Source organism: Monodelphis domestica, chromosome 3, assembly GCF_027887165.1.
Source record: "Monodelphis domestica isolate mMonDom1 chromosome 3, mMonDom1.pri, whole genome shotgun sequence".
In the NCBI taxonomy this organism is placed as follows: Eukaryota; Metazoa; Chordata; class Mammalia; order Didelphimorphia; family Didelphidae; genus Monodelphis; species Monodelphis domestica.
This window is the reverse complement of record NC_077229.1, coordinates 403190147-403215631: the sequence shown is the minus strand read 5'-3', so window position 1 is coordinate 403215631 and position 25485 is coordinate 403190147. Positions and strand designations below refer to the sequence as shown.

At 35.5% G+C, this 25485-nt stretch overlaps 1 protein-coding gene across 11 annotated transcripts in view; it reads right to left on the bottom strand.

Moving 5' to 3' along the window:
• The window catches only part of KIAA1328 (KIAA1328 ortholog), a 577332-nt gene that overhangs the window by 471429 nt on the left and 80418 nt on the right, over positions 1-25485 (bottom strand). For all 11 annotated transcript variants that reach the window (XR_008917189.1, XM_056820799.1, XM_007486737.3 and 8 more), the window contains one exon: positions 11228-11343. Coding sequence is in view for 10 of the 11 variants with exons in the window: in XM_056820799.1 (XP_056676777.1) it covers positions 11228-11343 (116 nt within the window). In the remaining variant the exon portion in view is untranslated. The remainder of the gene's footprint in view (positions 1-11227; positions 11344-25485) is intronic.

Here is a 25485-nt window from a genome sequence, read left to right as displayed (position 1 = left end):
TCACCTAGCTAGAGCTTTGATATGCTAATTACACATCAATCTGATATATTCATTAAAGTAAGAGCTTGGTTAGTTTAGTTCCAGTTATTTGAAAGTTAATAAAATTGCATTTAAAAATTAATATTATATTATTTAGGTTACTCACTGGATCTCACTCCCAACAATATTTTATTATGGTTCTAATGTGTTTTTGACAGTATTAAAAAGAAGATCAAATTCTTAAACATCTACAGCTTATCTAAGCAACTTCTCTCTGTATATTATAAAGAATTTATTTAAATGTGTATTATTTACTTGATATCATGTTTTTATGACCAAAAAGATAAATGAATATTGAGGATTTGGGTTTTTTTTAGCTAAGTATTCAATTTAAATGGCCATAATAACATCTAAGAAAAATTTACAAGAAAGGAATTAATAGTACTGTGACTTGAGGGAGAAAAAATAAAAATCAAGGAAAAGAGAAAATCTTATTAATAATTTTCCTTGTCATATTTGTTTGTAACCATTAAAATTATTTTGAGAGGCTGGTTTATGAATAAGAATGTCGATCTGTTAATCAGGCCAGAAAACAAATAAATTGATGGGTGACTGTCCCCCTTAAATGACCAAAGACTTCAAAGCACCTCCAGGCAGATCTATAAATACAGTTTTAGGAGCTCATTATTCAAGCCCTTCCTTGAAAATCCCAAGACATTTCTAATTGGTAAATAGCCAGTTAGGAGGTGGTCCATCATACTATACACCCTTCCCCATCCCCAGATGATTGGGGTCACATAGGCAAGAAAAGAATCATTGTCTCATATTTTGTGAAAGGAACATATTCCTTGTAATTCCTAAAAACAAAGGAAATACAAAAATCTGTAGATTGGATGGTGCCTGATAAAGGAATTTTCTCTAATATGTAGGAATTGATTAGGCCTTTCTAATCCAGGGCTCTGACACAGTAATTAATACAGTACATGAAAAATTAAATTCTTACATCTTTCTTTTCTTAATCCTATTTAACCAAGTCTAAATAGGAAGTATAAGAATTATGTTTAAAACAAACATCAAAATCCATCCTAGTGACTTGGAGGGACATATCCAAGATAGAAGACTACATATTTTCTCTGAACTCTACAATTCCTCTACACTCTCTGTCAACGGGGAATCCAGAGGTCCCCTGACTTGTAGCTTGGAGGGATTTGGTGATCCACAGTTTATTTAGTTTGGAGGTAGAAACCCCAGGTTTGACCTTGTCACATGAGAGAGCCTCCCAGAGGGAAAGTCCTACTTCACTGATCTCAGACTAACAATAGACTTTAAACTGTTTAGTGACTCTGTTAGTCTCCAGAAGCCTCTCCCTATATATCACACCCTCCTTCAGAGGATGGAATTTGGGACTTTCAGATTAGGAGACCCATACACTGCCTACACAGCCAAATCTTAAAGTCTATTGTTAGTCTGAGATCAATGAAGTAGGACTTTCCCTCAGGGAGGATCTCTCATGTGATAAGGTCAAACCTGGGGTTTCTACCTCCAAACAAAATAAACTAGGGATCACCACATCTTTCTAAGCTTCAAGTCTGGGGACCTCTAGAATTCATGTTGACATCTACAAAACAGAAATTATGCCCAAAAGATAAAACAACTTCACTTTTCCCTATGATCTAGGACTCTGAGAACTCAAAAGAAGACTTAAAAAAAAAAAAATGGACTGATACCCACAGTACAAGGCCCCAGAAGAATGCAACAAATCTCAACCTGACCGCTTTCCTTTTTCCCACTTCTGGGAAGTTTTAAGATGGAAACTACAAAAATCAACCCCAAACCACTGGAATGATGACAGGTCAGAAAACTAAGGATCATTAGAACTAGGGCAGAGCACTGTATATGCACAGGCCTTAAAAAAGGCATTTAGCAGGTGATAGCTCTCTTCCCTCCCAAAAGTCACTTGAGGTAGAGATCTACACTGGTGAAATGAACCCAACATTCTAGGAGATTGCTACACTTTTGAAATAGAGTAAAACAAAATCCCTGATCAATTGGTAAAGGTAGTAATCAATAAAGTATACTTTCCCTTATAGAAAGCAGGATAAGGAATGTACTTTCCCAGGCTGTAACAACAGATGGTCAGGGGAACTAGGGGATGCCCCCTCAAGGACAGGATAAACCAGGTGCAGGATAAGATATACAAAGGAAGGTTCATCCTCCCAGTTTATGGTACATCTGGCCAGTGTCCAATAAGACTTGATTCCCCTGGTCAGTCTGCCCCAGGCCACATTTCACTTTTTTTTTTTAACTTAAAGCCACATATCCTTCTTTAGCTTTGTATGAGCTCATTTTACCTTTTCACCTTTCTCAGATATGTAAACCTATAAAAACTGTCTGTAACTTTGCCTTAGCGAGACTTTCACTAGGAAGGCTGCCCTGGTCAGTTAGGTATGTATCGTTAATCAATAGATTGATAAACAAATATTAGTTCCATTAATTGAGCTTTGGGTATCTTTGAGATATAAGTACCAACAAAACCATCATCAGAGGGAAGGGAGTCAGAACCAAGCAACAGGTAAAAAATATGGCAATGGGTTTATCATAGACTGTCTTGCTGTGGTCACTTACCCCAAGTCTATTCCACTGATCCTCCTTTCTGTCTCTTAGCCAGTACCAAATTGTTTTGATGACCGCTGCTTTATAATATAGTTTGAGATCTGGGATGGCAAGGCCACCTTCCTTTGTATTTTTTTTTCATTATTTCCCTGGATATCCTAGATCCTTTGTTCTTCCAAATGAACTTTATTATGTTTTTTTCTAATTCAGTAAAAAAATTTTTTGGAAGTTCAATGGGTATGGCACTAAATAGATAGATAAGTTTGGGTAGGATGGTCATTTTTTATTATATCGGCTCATCCTACCCATGAGCAATTAATGTTTTTCCAATTGCTCAAACCTAGTTTTAGTTGTGTAGAGAGCGTTTTGTAGTTGTGTTCACATAGTTCCTGTGTTTGTCTCGGGAGATAGATTCCTAAGTATTTTATTTTGTCTAAGGTGACTTTGAATGGGATTTCTCTTTCTAATTCTTGATGCTGAGCTGTGTTGGAAATGTATAGGAATGCTGATGACTTATGTGGGTTTATTTTGTATCCTGCAACTTTGCTAAAGTTGTTGATTATTTCGACTAGCTTTTTGGTTGAATCTCTAGGATTCTTTAAGTAGACCATCATATCATCCACAAAGAGTGATAGTTTGGTCTCCTCATTGCCTATTTTAATGCCTTCAATTTCTTTTTCTTCTCTAATTGCTACTGCTAGTGTTTCTAGTACAATGTTAAATAATAGAGGTGATAATAGGCATCCTTGCTTCATTCCTGATCTTATTGGGAATGCATCTAGTTTATCCCCATTGCAGATGATGTTTGCTGATGGTTTTAGATATATACTGTTTATTATTTTTAGGAAAGACCCTTATATTCCTATGCTTTCTAGTGTTTTTATTAGGAATGAGTATTGTATTTTAGCAAAGGTTTCTCCCCTTGAGAAATGCCTATTCAAATCCTTAGACCATTTATAGTTTGGGTAACAATTCTTATTGTTATAAATTGGAATGAATTCTTTATATAGGTATACTATATAAGACTTTTATCAGAGAAATACTGCCAAGGTTTTCCCCCAGTTGTTTCCCTTTTAATCTTATTGATTATTGAATTTCTTGGTGAAAAATATTTTTAATTTTATGTAATCAAAGTTATCTATTTTATTTTATGTGATCCTCTCTATCCCTTGTTGGTCATAAACTTTTCTCCTATCCATAGCTCTGACATATACTTCCCCCCTTTTTTCTATAATTTGTTTGTAATATAACTTTTTGTAACCAGTTTACCCATTAAAGGCTTATCTTGGTATAAGGCATGAGATGTTGATCTAAATCTAATTTTTTTCCATTTTACTTTCCAATTTTCTGTTAAATTGGGTTTTGTTGTTGTTGTTGTTGTTAAATTTTTATTGTCCAGTTGCTTCAGTCATGTCAGATTTGTGACCTATTTGGAGTTCTCTTGGCAAAGATACTAGAATGGTTTGCCATTTCCTTTTCCAGTTCATTTTATAGATGAAATTAAGGCAAACAGAGTTAAATGTCTTGCCCAGGTTCACACAACTGATAAATGTTTGAGGTCAGAATTGAGTCTTCCTGACTTCAGGCCTGGCATTATATTAACTATGCCACTTTATCTAGGGTCTAGATACTAGATACTAGAGAACTAGAACTAGATACATTTGCTTCTGTAGGTTATGGGCCTATTCTACTAACTAATCTCTATTTTTTTTAAACCAGTACCAAATTCAATCAATCAATCAATATTTATTAAGCACCTAAGGGTGCTTTAAATGATTAATAAGTAATCTCTTCTGTTGACCCCTTGTGCTTAAGACTCATTTAAGTGTGTGAACACATTTATTCAGAGCTCCAGGAGAACTTTGGGAAGTTCAAGATACAAGTGAGGGCCACACTAGAGCTCAAATCAGAACCAGTTAAAGAAAAGTTCAATGGTATGGAATATTACAACTATGGTATGTTACTACTACTGAACTGTATTCAGGGATATAGTTAAAAAAACACTACCTTTGTAATAAGGATACAGGATTTTGCTATTGAAATATCTTGGAACTGAGAAGGTTATAACAGAACTATTTACAACAGTGCTTGGCAGAATGAAACAGCAGAGAAAGATAGTATCACATCTAGGGAAAAATTGCAGTAGCTACAAGTCTTCCAGATCATTGAGTCTATAATACCAAGAATACTTGCAGGAACCTTTATAGATTAAAAAGGCATAATCATTTGGCATCTCCTTTGTGTGTTTTCCTGATCAGACCATTGGGGGTGTCACACAAACTCTTCTCAAAGGGTAGTTAAACAAAAGGGGCAGTGTTCAGAATTGTTCAAAGTAGAATCAATTAAAAAAATGGTCTTGTGACAATTATGGATATAGGCTATGCCTTCTTAAGAAATTATTAAAAAATATAAGTTAAAAAAAGTTTGAAATAGATTACTGCCTAGTAATATAGCATGATTTGCTATCTAGAACTTCATTACCATTTCTTTTAATTATTTCTCTTTATATTCTTGAATTTTTGTTTTCCATATGAACTTTATAATGTTTTTCTAATTTATAAATCAATACTTTTATAATTTGATGAGTTTGCCATTTTATAAATGATCTAGATTTGCTAATTTTTATTCTATTGGCTTGGCCTAGTCATGAACAATTAATATTTTTTTCAATTATTTAGGTTCATCTTTGTTCCTATAAACAATTATTTGTAGTTGTAGTTGTATACTTCTCATATGTATCTCAGAAGATAGAGTCCCAAGAATTTTGTATATTCTATATTAATTTCAAGTGCCATTTCTCTCTCTCTTCTTGCTGGGTTTTATTGCTATTATATATAAATACTGATGATTTATATTGGATTTATTTTATATCCTAAGCTACTTAGTTAAATATGATACAAATACAAAGGGTTTTTTAGTCAATTATCCCTATTTAACATTATTTATATAACAAACTACAATAACAGTGGCATAGAACTTTGCAAAATTATATACAACCACACAGAAAGTAAAATGGCCTCAAAGAGTCACAATTTACAGAGTATAAGAGATAATTATTAGATTAGTAAAACAACTATTGTATGGGATGTCTTAAATAGAATAAACTGCTCCTCCAACTACAGAGAATTTGCTCCATCTCTGGATAATTCAATTTGTAAGACATCAAAAAATCAATGTAAGTCCATAACATAAAGATCAGCATTCATCAGGGCTGATAAGGCTTTTTAGCAGCATTTTGCTATATTAGTACTATGCTGCTAGACACCACAAACACTCCTTTCCTTATATCATGGAATAAAGCCACTTTATTCAGGCAAAGATTTGTTTATAAATCTAGGTGGCAAGACTGGGAGAGACTGATTCTTTAGAAAGAGATTTCCAACCTTTAAAGGATAATTAGTCTCCTTGTTTCAAGTTATTCCATTTTCCAATGAATTCTCTACACAGCCACCAAAGTAATTTTTTTAAAGCATAGGTTTGACCATGTCACGAAACTACTCATTAAATTCAGTGACTATTACATATAAACTACTCTGTCTGGCATTTAAACTTCTGGAACTTTCTTATCTTTCCAATGTTCTTATAAATTACTCTCCTCCATACACTCTACAATTGAGTCATAATTGCTTATTTACTGCTGTTTCCTCATTAGAATGTTAACTCTTTGAGGAGAGACACACTCTTTAAACTAATTTACTAATCTCATGCTATATCAAACCATTAAGTGAATACTTTACAGTGCTAAACAAAATGATAGTAAAACTAATTTGAAGAAACAAAAAGCTTAGAACCTCAAAGGGAATTATTAATAAAGGAGAAATTAAAAATTTGAAATAAGATCAATGGGGAATGTGTGTATCTTAGATTAGATCACTTTAGGCAGTTATAATGAAAGGTCTGGAAATTATGGCTTTAGGGCCAATCAAAGTAGAAAAGCTAAGTTTGGAAAAGAAAAAACTTCAGGACAATGGTTAGAAGTTGCATAAAATCCAATTTTAGCTTGAGGTAAGAAAAATGTCCTTACAGAGATCCTAAAGCAGAATGGTTCTCCTCATGGGGCAGTGAGATTCCCATTGGAAGAAGCATTCAAGACTAAATGAATGCTTACTTGTTAAGGATGCTGGCAAGAGGATGCCTCTCCAATTATAGATTGAACTACATTACATCTGGGAACCCTTCCAATTCTGATATCCTGTGATCTCATATGGAGGAACCTAGGACAAGTTGGATCCACTGAGGAAAGCAGCCATGGAGGAGTCGCTTGTGGGTTTGCCTGAGATTTCTTCTTTTTTTATAAAGAAAATTTTTCCATGGTTACATGACTCATGCTTCTTTCTCTCCCCTCCTCTCACCCTTCTCCCATAGCCAACATGCAACCGGTTTCACTGGGTTTTACATGTTTCATTGATCAAGATCTATTTCCTTATTATTGATATTTGTATTAGGGTGATCATTCAGAGTTTATATCCCCAATCATATTACCCATCAACCCATGTGATCAAGCAGTTGTTTTTCTTCTGTGTTTCTACTCCCACAATTCTTTCTCTGGATTGCCTGAGATGTCTGGCATGGTCCAAATCTCACAGAGAGGCACTGCTACTTTTGGCCAAAGGTCACATACAAAGCTGAGCTCTTACAGCGAGCTGCAAGTGTCTTATCTGAGGAAATGTTCAAGCCTCATTATGAAGTGTTTTTATAAGCTTCTGAGAGATGTTTATGTTCTGTTGCTTGGAAAGCTTTATTAGACCTCTTGTATAAACTCTCCATAAACAAAAAATCCCAATGTCGGAACCCTCTCTCAACAGTTTTGAATCATGAAGTATGTAATCTACTCTGTCTGGAATAGTGAATCTTATTTGAGTTGTATTATCCTTTTTTAACACATCTGTTATATATTGTACTTCACTATATCCCTTTGCTCTGTCTATAAATAAGATCAGGTCACCTCAATCTTAAAAGAGCTTTCCCTTGACCTTTCTACCTCATCCAATTGCAATTTCATCTCCTTTCTCCAAACTTAAAAAAAAAAAGTTGTTCTATATCTATTGACTTCATTTAATTATCCATTCTTTCCATAAAGCTCTATAATGGTTTCCTAGTTACTTGAGTATAAGCTTCTTTCTGATCCTCCCAATGCTTGACTGGTGGACCACCATGAGCCACAAAGGAACAGAGGAGCAGTGCTCAGTGATTTCAATATCCTCAATGAATATCCTTCCTCAACTATGGCAGAATAAATCCCTTTTTTGTTATCGGTCAGATCTCCTACAAGTGTTCATTTAATTCCAGTAGCAAACCTTAGCTACCAGAGAACAAGTTTGAAACAGGTGTTTCCTACAACACCCTTTATTTCACTACACATTTCTTTTCTGGTTTTTCATGTTTACCTCTATCTCAACCCCCAAGGTTTCATCTTTAATCCTCTACTCTCTCCAAAATCTCTCTCTGACTTATCTCATTCACTCCCATGGCTTCAACTAATAACTCTAAGCAGTTGATATCCAAAACTATATATCCAATGCTGCCCTCTCTTTAGAGCTTTCAACTCATATCTCCATCTGACTAATCTCTATATGAGTCTCTGGCATCATTTTAAACTCAATAGGTGCTCAACTGAGTTTTTCTTCTCAAGCTCATTCCTCATTCTTGACCTCATTTCCTTTGAAAAGAAAAACCTTTGATACTTCCCTTCCCTTCCCTCTCACTTCCTGCTATGAATGTTTTATATTGATTCTATCTCCCCAATTGCTCTCTCATGTATCCCCTTTTCTATTTCCACTGTCAGCACTTTGCTCTCATTACTACCCACTTGGATTGTTGTAATAACCTTTGAACAGCTCTCTTTGTTGTTCAATGATGATGACCTCCCTAAGATTTAGATTTCTTCCAGTATTTGCTTGCATCTCTTTAGTGCAATTTTTAAAATTATCATTATTTATATTTGGGTCATGTCTCACATTAGACTATATATTCCACAAGAGTAATATTATACTTAAATATTATAATTTAATAACTGCCTAGTACACTGTCATTGCTTCATAAATATTTCTGTACCAAATGGTCTAAACAATCAAATGCCACCTCCTTTGTTCCTACTCTCCACTTCCCCTTTTTCCTCATACACAGAATGACCTTTGGTCTGAGGAATCTTGTGACAATCTGAATTCCCCTTGGGTTAAAAGTTAATACCCACATTCCTTCCAGTAATTCCTTTAGATTTCTAGGAGTTAGGCCACTACTCCATTTGATAAATGAAAAAAAAAATTACTCATCATGATTATTCTTATAATGATTTTTTCTATCATTATATTTATATTCCTAGTGCCAGGCTATATTTGGCACATACCAAAGAATTAATAAATGATTGATTGATATTTCCACCAACCATCCCCAATTCTCCCACAACCTTTCACCACAAGAAAAAAAAACTGAAAATCTTCACACCTTTTATACTAAAGAAAATAAATTTTGGTTACTGTATTGGATAGATGAAATTAATAACATATAATTAAAGAGGAAATCTGTAAGACTAAAAAATGAGAATGACTGCAATGCTATAAAGATATAACTCATGGTCAAGCTAAAATACTTTTACAAAAGAACTAACAATTAAACAAAAAAAACCCAACTACCTTTGGTCACTAAGATGAATAAATAAGCCCTAATATGACAAGTAAGTAAAGAAAAAATCTCTAGGAATAAAACAGGAGTGAAGGACCATAATGACTCAAATGTTGGAAATAATGGGCAACTACTGGTTTTATGAAGTATGGGGTAAATAATCTTGCATATCAGCCCATACTTAATAAATGCCCATTAACTTGAATTGAGTCTTTTAAATGACTTGCCCAAAACAAATATTTTGTTTTGAAATAATTGAAATAAAGAGAATGATGACTTTTATGCTTCTGTAAGAAAGGGCATTTGGCAAATTATAAAGATATATATAAATGTTGGCTGTTATTGTTGCTGTTATTATTGCTATCATTATCAACTTTGGGTTGAGTTTATTTTATAATTAGGCTGGTTTCCCTTTAAGGAAACAGGTAGGTTGTTCTTGAGATTTGGTTGACCAGGGAGAAGAGAATTTGGTTTGTGTTTCTTGATCCCTGAGGCATAAATGGCCTAGTCTATGGGAAATGGGTGCTCTAGAGGTTTTAGCTGCCATAAGCAGATACAATCCTAACCAAGTGATGCCTGTTGGTGTAATGAATGCCTGTTTGGAAGCAAGCATATGGTATACTCTCTTGGTAGAGTTTTATTTGAATTTATTTAGGAATTGTATCCTTTTTAAAACTATCCCAAGTAAACTTGTTTTTATTGCATTTATGATCCACAAACACTTCATTCATTGCATTCTGATCTCAAGTCTAAGTCCATGTGCTGGCCTGAGCTATGCCTGGCCCAGAAGATTTGACCTTTGCTGTCAGGAATTCATTGCAATGACTTTGTGGTAAAATTTATTACTGAAGTGGGGCAAGGAACTAGTACAAAAGAATGACAGCCTTCATTAACTGAATGGCTAATCATAAGGGCCCTGTATCATGTGGTCACAACATTGTTAGAGGGCATAGGGTATAGAACCCTCTCAGTGGGAAATGGGAGAAGGAAGTTCTATTCACTCTATAGGGTTAGTTTGATGGATGCTAAAGAACTTGACATAAATGAAGGTATAATAGAAGCTTTGATATCATTTTCTTGGGCTGACTGACTTCTTATGCTTTCATACTAAACTAATTAGTATGTTCTTATGTTTCCAATTTCCTGTAGCCTTGACATATGTATAACTACTGTCTAAGAAATTTGCTGACAGAACCAAATTTTCTGAAATAATTAACAAATAGATATTAAACCAAAAACAGCGGTGCAGCCTCTATTAGGAACATGTAAAACTTTTGCCCTTCTCTTTCTCAAAATAATTTTTCTGCCATCCAATATGAATGTTTTCTTCTACATTAATAGCACAATAGAATATTTGAATAAGCATATAAATTAAATCAGCAGGTATTAAGGATTTCAAAAGTTATTTGAGGCATTGGGATATATACTTTACATCCTTTTGCTACCTGAAGAACAAGACTAACCATTCAGGGACCCAATTTCCCTTCAATTCCATTTTGACCATCATGCCCACTGACAGATACAATAAATACACTAAAAATGATATTCCCAATACAAGGGCTTACCTTTCCCATTTCCCATTTCTCATCCAAATCCTTATCTCAGTTCATAAAAGCAGTCTGGTTATATTAATATTGCTTTGGAAACATTCATCCTTTATATCTCAGCAAGATCAAAAGTTAAACAGCTTTCAACTTCAATTACATGAGAGGATCAAATAAATAAAGTCCCCAAACTATAATTTAATGCCCCAATTTTTTATTGTCAATTTCTATTGACAAATATTCCCTAGCATATGCCTTTGGTGGAATAGCTGGATGGACATTTCAAGCTCAAAATAAGTAGGTGCCCATGCTGACAAGTTGTCTCTCTGATGGCCTGGGAATGGCAGCACATGTAGACTTATTCCTTATCATGAATTAGAACAATTATTTCTCTAGGATTCACAGTTTCTCAATGGAAAAATGAACCTGTTTACATTTCAGTAAAAAAAAAAAACTTTTCAAAAGGATATCTTCCCTTTCTCTGATGATAAGCTCATTTTGCTCTTCTAGTTTTCTGATCTTCTTCTCAAATGACTCCTGTTCAGCTTTTAGTCGTTCTTCTGTCACTTCTTTTTCCTCACTAACCCTGAAAGAAATACCCCACCAAAATTTAGTTAGATTGAAATGTCATATTCTCATATATTCAATGAAATGACCTTTATTTCTTCTATTTTAGAGTTTCATATAGCAATTTTTCCTCCTTTTTAATAAAATACACATATGTGATTTTAAGTGAAGAATGATTTCCATAATCAGCAGTGCCTCAATAGTTAGGAAGTACTACATGGTAAGACACAGGGTCTCCAAAATGCCTATTGGGAAAGAAATTCCAATGTACAAAGCATATGTTCTACTTTTCTACATTATAAGAGGAAAACATAACCAGCTTATTTCTGATTTAGATTTTTTTCCACATTTTTATTTAAATTCTGGCTATGATATAAACATTCATCTCTGAAACGTTTGAGCCCAAAATATATGTGTAATTTTCCTTTTTTTTTTCATGGCTCTGGCATCTTGCATTTTCTCTGCAGCATATAAATAATTGGGCTATGATTAAAAATGGCATTAACATAAGGAAAGACTTTATTTTCAATCTAAGGATTACAAAGGTTATAAAATAATTTTTCATTATTAATACACAACCCTAAAACTTCATTGCATTCAATCCCAGCAAAAAAAAAAGGGTAGCTTGAGCACTGAAATGCAGAAAATACATTGAACATACCAGCTTTTAAAAAATACTAATATCTGTAAAGACACAAAAGAAAATTTTGAGACTGTCCTAAAAGGTACTGTGTTGAACTTAACAATGACCTATTTTCCATTATATGAATAACAGCAATAATGTTATACTATATACCAAAAGAACTCATTCCTTAGTTCTGTTTATTGGTAACTACTATTACATATGAATAATGTTCCCATTACCTTATATAATTAAAATAGATCGTTAAATCAAATTAGATAGGCAGAAAATCTATTTTCTCTATGTAATGTCCTCCATACTATAATTGTTTGCTGCCTTGTCTTATCTTCCTTCAAATCTCAATCTCCTTTTTCAAACCCCAACTCTGAATTAACCTCTAACAACTACTTTCTCATTATATTGTTGAATGCTAAGTCACACACTGACTGATCTGATCCTCTACATAGTATTTTATCATTGTCTTTAGCACCAGACTCAAATATCCCTTGCTGCTCCAGAACCATTATGAGCCTATGATTCTATTATCTAATCTCAACTAAGCCTTTGCTCATTTAGATTGTTTTTTTTTTCAGTCAGGTTCAATTTTTCCTAACCTCTTTGGGTTTTTTTTTTTAAACTCTTTTAAACTTTTTTTCTTTTTACTTTTCCTAAGTGGATTGCTAATTCTCTAGCTGTGGTCACATACATCTCCTCTCCTCAAGGCACTTCCTAGCTGCCTAGACTCTGGACAAATTACTTAACTCCCACTGCCTAGTTTTTACTACTCTTCTGCCTTGAAACCAATATACAGTAATGATTCTAAGATGGAAGGTAAGGGATTTTTTTTTAAAAATGAGAACTATTAACTGATTCAACCATTTTGGAGAGCAATTTGGAATTATGACCAGGTTATAATACCATTGTTGGGTCTGTTTCCCAGGGATATCAGGGAAAAAGGAAAAGAATCTATATGTTCAAGAATATTTACAGCAGCTCTCTTTGTGATGGCAAAGCATTGGAAATCAAGGGGATGTCCAGCAACTGGGAAATGGCTGAAAAAAATTGTGATAAATGATTATGATGGAATAAATACTACTGTGCCCTAAGAAATGATGAACAAATTCATTGAAAAGGCTTGAAAAGATCTACATGAAGTAGTTAATGAAGCAAATAAAATCAAGAGAACATTATATACAGCTACAGAATTAATATTTGAAGAACAGTTTGTGAATGTCCAACTCCAGAGAATGAACTGAAACACAAAAGACACAATCTATATAGGCATATTCTTTTATTGGGTGATATCTTCTATGACGTAGGGAGAGATGGGAGAGGGTGAGTTATCTGGGAATAAATTTAGAAAACAATGACTATTTTTCTGTCAACCAAACTTTTCTCTCTCTTCTACTAGAAATATTAAATAGGATTTGAACCCAGATCATTCTGAATCCACATCTGACCATCTACTCATTACGAATTACCCAATAAATACATAATTTAAAGAAAGTTGTTCTAAGTATATCAGTGCTTCTTATTTATCTATTAGGTTTATATCTCTTTGTTTTGCTATACATGTAACTTAGCACAAAAGACCTAAATTCAACATGAACATTTATGTTCACATATATTTGTGTGAGCATACTGTAAACCTTAAAATTTCTTAGACTTATGAATGTTGGAAATTTCCCCATTGGGAAATTGCATACTTGAAAAAATTTCCTACTAATAGTAAGAACTCTATTGGAATATGAAACTCCTTGGCATGGGAGGATCCTTCTCCTCCCTACTTTAGCACAGAAACCTTTCACTAAACAATGGAAAGGGCTTTGACCTATGCTTAAGCATAGAACAGGAAGTTCTTTGAGTCATGATTGATGTTAGAATTGATACAATAGAGATACTTGGAATGACAGAACCAGGTCTTGGAAATTACAATCTCCACCCTACTCAGAGTAACAGGATTTAGGAAGGGCTGCAGCAAAGATCAAGATTTAATTATTTGAGAATATGACCTTCAACAGACATGTGCAAAGGGGACAGACCTCTGGGCGGTCCTGGGTTAAGCTAGAGCCACCATTGGCACAGGGGAGACATCGACAGTGATTGGTAGATGTGAGAACTGAGGGGAGGGAACTTAGATTGTTGGCTTAAAGATAGCGGGGTCTGAGGACTGAGATCTTGAGGGTGGTTTTTTGCTCTGAAGGAGGTCTGAGAGGAGAGAGGTCCTGGAGGGAGAGTTCCTGGAGAGGTTTTGAAGGAGGCTGTGGAAGGTGAACTCAGGAGGAGTCCGGAGGAGAATTCTCTGGAAACATTTCTTGAAAGGAGGCTCTCTTGAAGGTGCAGCCTGAGGTTGGCATGAGAAGCCTTACCTAGAGAGATCTTGGGTGAGTGATAAAACCAACTGACCGATTTATCTCTTAGGACTGAGGTCTAGGCCTTATTGGCTTGAGGCCCTTCATTCTTATTCCTTTCTTACTTTCTCTCTTTTTCTATTGATTAATCAGTGTATTATAAATTAAATTTCTCTATAAAACCCAGTTGGCTTGGGCATATTCATAAATTTGGAATATATTCCCTGGCGACCATCTTATATTTATATAAACCCAAGACACAGTTGAAAACATATTTCAGCGGTCATAATTGATATATATATTTCCCTTGCTCCCAAACATTTTAATTATCACAGTTTATGGCTCCCACTCTCTTATCTACAACTATTTAATGCTCAAAACTAATTTAAATCTAACAATACATGAGTATGCACTCATATATATGTATAAGTCTATGCAGCTACTGTCTTGGTGCAGATTCTGAAAGAGTACCTAAACCTACAAGGCTGTTAAAATTTTCACCTAATAAAACCACTATAATGTAAAATTATTTTTTAAAAAACCAGAGGCCTACTTGCTATTTCCTGCCTCTTTATCATTGTATTGTACATTATTCCCTATAGTTAAAATTCTTTCCTTCCTCACATTTATTTGTTCCCCCCAGGTAAGGCCCCAACTCTTTTCTTTAAATTACTTTGTATACCCCAAAGAGATAATAAGGAAAAAAACTTGTACAAGAATATTCATAGCTGCGCTCTTTGTGGTGGCCAAAAATTGAAAAATGAGGGGATGCCCTTCAATTGGGGAATGACTGAATAAATTGTGGTATATGTTGGTGATGGAATACTATTGTGCTAAAAGGAATAATAAAGTGTAGGAATTCCATGGAGTCTGGAACAACCTCCAGGAAGTGATGCACAGCAAAAGGAGCAGAACCAGGAAATCATTATACACAGAGACTGATACACTGTGGTACAATCGAAGGTAATGGACTTCTCCATTAGGGACAACGCAATGTCCCTGAACAATCTGCAGGGATCTAAAAAACACTATCCACAAGTAGAGGATAAACTGTGAGAGTAAAAACACCAAAGAAAAGCAACTGCTTGACTACAGGGGTTGAGGGGATATGACTGAGGAGAGACTCTAAATGAACACTCTAGAGCAAATACCAACAACACCAAAATGGGTTCGAGTCAAGAACACATGTGATACCCAGTGGAATCATGCGCTGGCTATGGGAGAGGTGGGGGTGGGGGGGTGGGAGGGGGAAGGAAAAGAAAATGATTTTTGTTTCCAATGAATAATGTTTGGAAATGACGAAATAAAATAATGTTTAAAAAATTACTTTGTATATTATTTACATTTGTTTATTTATACATATAATTTCCCTTATGTGTGGAATGGAATTTTGGGGAGACTCATCCCTAGAAATCACTCGAATGAGCAGACAAGAGACTAAATAATATCCTGGCAGAGAAAAGTAGCTTTATTTGGAGAAAACAGCAGACAGTGGGGGGAAGGTGAGAGAGGAAAGGGAAGGAGAAGAAGAAGGGAGGAAAAAGGCTTAATAAATGCTGCTTGGATTCTAGACTGCTTAAAGTCGAGTATTCCCCAATGATTTGTTTTTAGGCATCTACCTTCATAAATACATTTCTGTGAAGAATTCAACTAATGCCTCTAAGTTGATGCATGTCAAATTTAGATCCCTAGTCATAGCCTCTTTTCTGAGCTCCATCTTGGCATTTCTACTCAGATGTCCCTCTAACACCTCAATGTATTCAATGCTAAACTTATTATCCACCCACATACACACCATACTTGTCCTTCCTGTTACTTCAATATTTCTGCTTGCATGACCAACATTCAATCAATCTCCCATGTCAGAAACTTTGGAGTTATATTTTATTCTTCCATTGTCAATCATATACAATGATTTACCTAGTCTTATCAATTCCGTGTTTTTAACAACTCTTACATTAATTGCCATAAGACTTTTTACAGTTTCTATTCTCATCTCCCTCAAATTTATAACTTGCTCATGTGACTTCTTTGCTTAAAATTTTTACTGGGTCCCTACTGCCTAATTATTCAAAATCAAATTCCTTTGGCATTCAAGGTCTTCCACAACTGGATGCCTTTTTATCTTTGTTTTGCCTCATACTACCATATGTTACTTTTTTGATCCCCCAAAGCATGACCTAAGCTTACCTACCTCAGTGCTTTTCTAGCTACACCTACCTCTGTGCTATTCTAGCTATATAGCTAGAATATGTTCACTCTTCTTTAAAAAAACAATTTTATGAAAATTTGGGAAGGTTTTATAGAAAAAGCACTAAAGAGTTAGGCTTTAAGGAAGGAGAATAAATTCCCAGATTCAGACATTTCCTAGCTGTGTGATCCTGGGTAAGTTGTTTGTTCCAAATCTGTTTGCCTCATTTTCCTTATATGTAAAATGAGATGTAGACAAATTCTCCTCCCTACTTTAGTAACAACCTTCAACCACCAATCCTCAGCTAATTTCACTTTACAAAACTCCAATATACTAACTTTGCAATGTTACCTAGGTTTTTGTCTTTCCCTCCTACCAGGCTATGAGCTTTATGAGAGCAAAAACTGCATCTTATCAAACTTCAGTACCTGGTGCTATTATCACAGTAAGCACTTAATTAAACTTTCTTAAACAGAAATGGTCGAAACAGACAAAGAATCAAGACAATCTATTGCCTCAAAAATAGTTTGTTAAAATAGTTTGTTCTTAACTAATCCTCATAGTCTTAAATAGTTTCTTAAATAACTTCTATCTGAACCTTCTCTACTATACTGAGATCAATATAACCCAGGCAAAAAGGAACCAGAGAGAAAATGAGAAGAAAGTAGTCTTGGTTACAACCACCCTGGCTATTTATCTTTGGTCAAGTCATTTGCCCTCTTTTTAAGCTTCAGTTCTCTTCTTATAAATGTGGATAAATCCTGTTTGCATTACCTATCTCACAAGGCTATCAGAAGGATCAAATGAAATCATGTTATTGAAGTACTTTATATATGATATAATGCTATATCAATATCAAGTATTATTACTAAGCCAATAAAAGTTACACGAGTCCTGACCTCTAGAAGTGTAATCTATGTAGACAATATTAACAGTCCAATCAATCAACTAACATTTAGGTACTAATCATATAAGAGACATAAATCTATGGATGGAATTGTGGATTGGCCCAGACATTTCAAAAAAACAATTTAGAAATTCACACAGCAACTAATTGTGAATTTTAGTTTATTGTTTGCTCAAAATTTTGTATACATAGATTTTTGATATTTTGATTCTAATTTTGAATTTTTCTTTCGCCCGTCTTTCTCCAAAAAATTTAATTTTTCTTCCATTTTTTCTTTTATGTTTTTGTTTTTTGTTTTTGTTTTGATAATTGACTCACACAACCCTTAACTCAATCTTGCATCCTGAGCTGAACTGGGTGTTTCTCAACACCCACTTCAGGGGAGATTTATTTTCATAAAATCCAAGATTTAAAAATTTTGTTCGAGAAAGATCTTCAAGGAAAGAAGCTTACTAACTCCTAAAATTCAGAGAATGAACTGTTTGCAGAAAGATGCCTGAAAAACCTACACTATATCAGGAAGATCCAGAATGAACTTTGGGCTGCAGTTGATTGAACTGAAGGTTGATTGAACATTTATTTTGAATGTATACTCTTATGCTAAAAGGGGACTGCCCCCTAATTGTCAATGTGCCCAGCAAAACACTGGTTTTCCCCTCTCTCTCTCTCTCTCTCTCTCTCTCTCTCTCTCTCTCTCTCTCTCTCTCTCTCTCTCTCTCTCTCTCTCTCTCCCATTTCCCTCTTATATCTAACTAACTAAGTAGTTTCCTCTTAGAAGGTGAAATTTTGTATGCACCTATAGTTAGAAGATTTTAGAGGTACAAGATTATTATTTTTAGGGATCAATTCGGGAGACTAGTCCCCCAATCTTCATCAGGAGGGATTAGGAATTTTAGTTTTATTCTACCCTGCTTAGTCTTTAGAATTCTAGCAACCAGGAATTAAGTGTGTGTGTGTGTGTGGGGGGAGGCCCATGACCCAAGTGTGCTTGTGACAAGCAAGTGACAAATCAGAAACAACTGACTGACCCCTGGGCTGTCCAAAGCCAAGTTTAAGCCATAGGACATAACATAAAGAACTGCCTTTATATTTCACATCACTTCTTGTGAGAGGGACTTGGCCATGGACCCTGGAGGAGCTCGAGCATGAGACTTCAGACTGCTTCCCTTTAGATGATAATGTGGTGTGTGATAAGGCTGACTCCCCTTTTCCTTCGCTTTTCTGGTGAGGTCCCTTGGCTGAGGCCTCTGAACTCCTGCCTGGCTCAAACCAGGCCGAAACAGATCTTCTTCCCTTTCTCTCTCTCCCTCCCTCCCTCTCTCTCTCCCTCTCCCTCTCTCTCTTTCTTCCTTCTATTGTAAATAAACCACCATAAAATTCCATTCTGACTTGAGTATTTCACTGGGATTTAGAATTTAAAATCCCTGGTGACCAACTAAAAAAAAAAATTTATATATATTCAGTCCAACCATAAAATTTATCCCTTACATAACATGAATATATCCTTTGACCCACTGGAAGGCATATACCTCATGAAAATAAAGATTGGAATAAATGTCACATAATATTAAAAAATATTTATAGAAACACTTTTGTGGTAGCAAAGAATTGTAAAGAAAGTAAGTACCTCTCAACTGACAAATATCTAAATAAGCTGTGGGCCATGAACATGTGGAATATTACTGTGTCTTAAAACCAAAAAAAAAAGAAAGAAAAATTCAGAGAAATGAGGGAAGATTTCCATGAACTAATGCTAAATGAAGCAAAGAGTAATAGGAAAACAATATACACGATGACCATAACGATGTAAACAAAGCCATATAATTATAATGTAACCCAAGAAATCGGTAAATGCAATGTTCTTTGTATGTGAGTATGAGGGGCTATAGGTGTGGAATTTTGTAGGCAAAGAAATTGGTGAGAGAGAAAGGAAGGAAAGAAGGAGGAAGGAAGGAGGAAGAGAGGGAAGAAGGCAGGGAAAGGAGGGAGGAAGGGAGGGAGGAGGAGACTTCTTTTAGACCATCCTTTTCAACATTTATTATTGGGTAAGAATATCATATTATATTCATAAACTATAATGGAGTCAGGCCTTTCCCAGGTGATAGATATCCACTAATTTTCCAATTCTTTGCCATTGGAAATTTGCTCCTATATTTTTGTACATATGGACACTTTTCCCCTTTCATTCATTTCTTTAGTTTATAATCCTGGTAGAGCTATTGAACTTTAGTGAATTTTTAGCCATTTTTCCAAATTGCTGTCCCAAATGGCTACTTTTTACAACTCCAACGACAGTACATTTATGTGCCTGAATCTTTTACTTTGGGACTATGTATAATGTAGGAGTTTGGTTTTTTGACTGGGAAATTTTGTTTCCACAATTTGATTTTCTTTTTTTTTTTCCTGCTGGCAGAGGATTGAAAAGGAGAATACTGAAGACAGGATCTATTTTGAAGGAAAAAAAAAAGAGAAAAAAGTCTGGAAATAATTTTTTAAAAGCCCAGCTTTGAAAGTTACACACTAAATACTTCAACAGAAAATCAAGCTCTACAAAAGTAATTTGTAGTTTCATTAACAATACTATCCTATTCTAGAGCATATGTATACAGAAATGCTTATTTTAGTTCCTATTAAGATCAGAATTTTTAAAAATCAATTTAAAAAGAAAATTCTAGAATAAATCTCTTAAAGGAATGGTTGGCAAATATCTAGAAAAAGAAGCAATAATTTCAAAGGGTAATGATGGCTTTGTCAACAGGAAAAAAAATAAGTCTGCAAGACTAACTTCATTTTATTTTCAATAACATTACTTTAGTAATTGATAAAAGAAATGTTAAGGATATATTTTACTTAGATTTTATCAAAGCTTCTGATGAAGTATTTTATACTATTCTCATAGTGAAGAAGCAGAGATATAGATTAAATGAAAATACAAACAGATGGATTGAGAACAGATTAGATGGAATCAAAGAATAGTTATTAATGTTAAATATCAACATGAAAGTGTGATAGAGGCTGGCACTAGAGAAAAAGTGCCACACTGAAGAGTATATGAAATTGATCACCTCGACGGGGAAGGGGCCCCAGGAGTGAAATCCTGAGGAGATAAGACTATGGCTGGGAGAACAGTGAGGGTCTCTCCATCTTGAGACTTCCAAGAGAGAAGGTGGATAAAGACTTTCTCCTGAGGGTTACCCATTTTTCTTGCTGGTGTCTGGAAATCATTTCCCCCAACACTTCCCAATTGAAAGGACTTTCTGAAGAGAAACCTTAACAGACTTTACCTGAGCTCCTGTTGCCCAGGAGTAAGTCAACTTGACTTTCTCTCAGGGGCTCAGTTCCCCCCAAACTCAAGGAGGGAGGAAAAGGATTTAGATAGAGACAGGGATCCCCTTTTCCCACTTTCCTTTTCTCATTCTTCCCTGCCCATTATTCCTTTTGTATTACCTGATTGAGTTAACATTAAAAGTTATCTGTTCCCCAAGCTGAGTGTGAATGAACACATCAAGGGGAGACCTTTTAGTCTTGTGTAGTGGAGGGGGGACAAGAGGGACAAGAGTGAATTGGGGAGAGCAGTTTAGCTAAGGAGGGAAGAAGGGGGGAAATCTTAACACTCCCTCTCCTCTCTCTGAGCCAACCCATTACATCTGTTGTCTCCCCTGAACCCTGCTTTGTGAGAAGGGGGTTCTCCTCTCCCCCTCTCCCTTACAAAAAGCCCAAGCCTCCCTGTGGGGCACAAAAACATTCCCCTCATTTGTCTTTTTTAAAACAGTTGGCAACCCAGATTTAAAAGGAACCCATTTATTTAAAAAAAAAAAACCTTTAGTGACTGTCACCAAATGCCATCAACTATCAGTTGTGAAGTTGTTGTCAATTACAACTCCTGAGGCTAGCCGCCTTTGTCAGTGACTCTGCCTAGTAGTTTCCACATAGGATCAAAAACATCTTGATTCCTTGTGGAGGAGAGAACAAGTCAGTTACCAACCGCCACTCTGGTCAGTTACAATACTGAGGAAGAGAGGCTATTGTAAAAGAGAGGCTATACTAGGGTTGTCAGTTTATAGGATCTAGCCATCTGTCTAGAGGCAAAGCTTGTAGGGAAAACAACCATTTTCTAACTGTTAACTCCTGGCAGTTAGAGCCTAGAAAACATCTAATGGGAAACATGTTACAACTAATACTTTGGTCAACTGTGCTAGGATTAATTGCCATTTATTGGGGCTACTGTATCATTTATAACTCAAGGGCAGGTATGATAGACAATGTTCTGGAGACATTAACCAATATAACTATGGGTTGGACACAGTTGCCAATGAATTATCTAGTTGTAAATTACTTCTGTCAAATCATACTCCAAGTCTATGTTGTATTCTTGGTAGTGACTAACATCTTAAAGAATATCAAAGCTGCTACCAACCTGATCTTCCCAAAGAAAACTGTACATTCTCTAGTCATTGATAATAGATTAGAGACAATGCTTGGTCAGATTCCTATTATAACTGAGATATGCCAGGATTACATGCAGAGAAAACAAAGCATGGGTAAGGAAACTGATGAGGAGACTGGGGACATGACAACGCAGACTAATAAGGATGGTGTAGTTACTAATATTAATACTGGGACAATATTAATACTAGGTGCAGTAGGGTGAAATGACCTTGCCAATAACATAAAGGAACCAATTAATGCATCTGCTAACAATCTTGCAAATGCATCAAAGGCTTAAAATATTATGCCTTTGTGCAATGTAGCTAAGGTCACTGATAACTCTGGCATTTTACATGCAAAGGTTCATAAGTCATTTACCACCCATGACTTAAAGTCTTTATGTAAACGTATGCCTAATTTTTTATTAGAGCCTCATCTTGCTATTAAAGAACTAAAGAGAGCATTTCACCTCTATGAACCAGATTTTGAGGATGTAGAAATTCTTTCATCTGAACTTTTTAGACCCCAGAAACATAAAAATTTTATTGAGCAAACTAGAAAAGATTCTTCACTCATGAGCTGGCCAGAAGTTTTTGAAAATCTGCATTTTTCTAATCCAAGATCAATGGTTATCTAAGAAAACGCCATAAGGATCTATTGCAGGGAATGAAGCAATTGTCATAAAGACCCAATGCATGAGGAAAATTTGACAGATTATCCCAAGAAAAAATGAATATCCAAGTACATTTATCGATCGCCTTATTGAAAAAACTGAGGGACTGTTAGGTTTTAGCTCTAATTCAAATGAATCAGAAGTACATGTGAGGAGACAATTTCTCAAGGGCTATGATAAGCACTTGAGGGATTTCTTCAGGAACTATTACCCTAAGTTTGACACCATTTCACTTAATGAACTTAGAGACACTAACACCTATCTTCATGATAACAAGGTAGATCAAGAAAGAGTAAAGAATGATCTAAAGAAAAAGCTCCAAGAGACCTCTGAAATATTAAGGCAGAAAGAATTAGAGGAGGTTAAGAACCTGGCTACAATTAAGACATTTAGCAGACAAGTCAAACAATATAGACAGACATCCCAAAGTGAACAGAAGGTACAAAGAGAAACCAGGACATGTTTTTTGTGTTCTCATCAAGGACACATAGTAAGAAACTGTCCAATGAAACATCACTATGAACAGGGTCAAAATAGGAGAGATGCAAAAGGTCAAAATGCATATTATCAGGGGAAAGTATATAGTAACAAAAATTATGGGAGACAGGACTCTAACAGCAAGCAGTGTTGCCCTAACTGCAGATTTAGAGAACAGGAGAGCCCAGACCTGAAATCCATGGAATCAGCAATAGCTTCTGGAGCAAAACCCCATTATTTAGAAGTTGTAGCGAGAAATAAGCATTATACCGCATGATGCCAGGCCCTAGAATTATCTAGTAAAACAGAGACAAATTTGAAGGGTACCCCAGGGTGGAAACATGAGGGCATAAGCATAAAGGGAAAAAAGGGAGATGGTAGAAAGGAAAAATGAAAACTTTAAAATTTTAGTGGTGGAGAAACAGATAATTGGGCAAGATGCCAAGGGAAGCAACTTAAATACAAAATAAAAAGCTATAATTGAGGTGGAAAATGAAATTGCACAGATAATAGCAGACATGAAACATGACATTTATGGTTCACAATACATGGGCACACAAAACTGCATGGAGAAAAGCAAGGCACAGATTAAATTCTTTTTGGAAAATTTTTTAGCTTGCAGAATGGGTCTAAGCAGTGGAAGATCAAATGGGCTAGCAAATCTTTCAAGCAGCAACTTAAGTATGCAGACCATTCTGACAAGATAGCTAAACAAGACATTGCTGTGTGAACTTGGAAATTATTCCACCCTACTCAGACAGTGCCTTAGGGGAAGATAAAGTTGTAAACTCCTGATTGAACAATGAAAATCCCCAACTCATACCTTATAGTAAAGCTAGAACCTTAAGCTAGGTCTATTTTTAGATTGAATACAAAAATGTGTTAAGTACCTGTAAAGGTTAAATTAATCACAAAAAGGTCAAGTAACTTACAAAAGGCAAGCTTAACAAAGAGGTACTCAGAAGATATAATCTAATCAGAGAAGGTGAGAACCAAAGAAGATGAGAACTAAGAATGGAAGTCCTGGAAAAAGCATCTACCATGATTGGTAGACGTGAAAAGTTAGGGGAGAAAATTTCTTTAAAAGGAAGGGGTAAAAGTCAGTTCAGGGGAATTGGGTTTGGAGTGGAATTGGATTCTGAATTCAGTTCAGAAAATAATTTTCAGTGGAGGACTGGAACCCAGCTTGGAGACAGTCTCAAGTTGAGTTATAAGACTGACTCCTCTTTCCCTTAGGTTCAGGGAGGCCATTTTGGCCAAGGCCTTTAACCACTGCTTGGCGCAGCCTGAGCCAGAGCAGTTTAAATTAATTCTCTCTCTCTCTCTCTCTCTCTCTCTCTCTCTCTCTCTCTCTCTCTCTCTCTCTCTCTCTCTCTCTCTCCTTCTCTTAATTCCTTCTCTATTTATTAATTAAAATCTCCATAATCCCCAGCTGACTTGGGAATTTTCATATTTGGGAATTTCCCATGGCGACCACGTATTTAGACATTAAGTCAAAACACTAAAATTATACTTACAGTTTTGGCATTTACAGTTGCAAAAGATTTTGGAGCTGTTACATTTATACATATAAGAGGGGAAAGAAAGGAAAATGAGGGGAGAACTAACTTAAATCCAAAAGCCAAAGACTTTTACCCACGAAATCCTATAACACTCAAAGATACCAGTCCTGGGGATGGGTTTAGTACAGATCAATACCAAACGTCCAATAATTTTCTATTCCCTGAACTAGAGACTGCAAAACAATGTAAGGGAGTAGGAACAGAAGAGTCTTTGATAGAGAAACATCATCCAAGCAGTTCTCAAACTAAAATTAATACAAACACAAACCTTTCCTCTGAACAAGCTGTTAGCTCATGGACAGCAGTGTTCCAAAGCGATACAAGTGTATTACAAGCCCTGGGACAAGAAAGTAAAGATGATAATAGAAAATCTGTGTATGTTAACACCATAATAGCTAATTAACAAGAAATTCCAGAACCATATCTTGGGACAGAAGTAGGAAAACAAAAGCATAAACCTCTCACTGATATAGGGGCAAGTGGATCTGTATTGAAGTCATTCCCAGAAGATACCACCATAGAGGGAATGGTTTCTATATCAAAAGATTCACAAGAGAGAGTAAATACACAAGAACCTAATCCAAAAGATATGGTAGAACCTGTGCACTCCAGTAACATAATAGCAGATCTGCAGGAAGCAGTAAACCCACAAGAATCAAATTTATTACCACAGAACACAGAATTAGAGCATATTACTGGTCAACAGATAGAAAGAGTTTGGAAATACAGAAATCACTGAAATAGGGTCAGAGCAAGACACAAAACCTGGGTTAACAACACCTGACACAGAATTACAATAGGTCACTGAACAAAAGCCAATGAAAGACTTGGAGAGTACAGAAATCAGTGACCAAAAGTCAGACTCATACCCAGATGATACAGTACCAAATGGTACAATAATAGTTGAAAAAAACAGTGATGAAGAACAGGAACCCTATGAATACATCAAG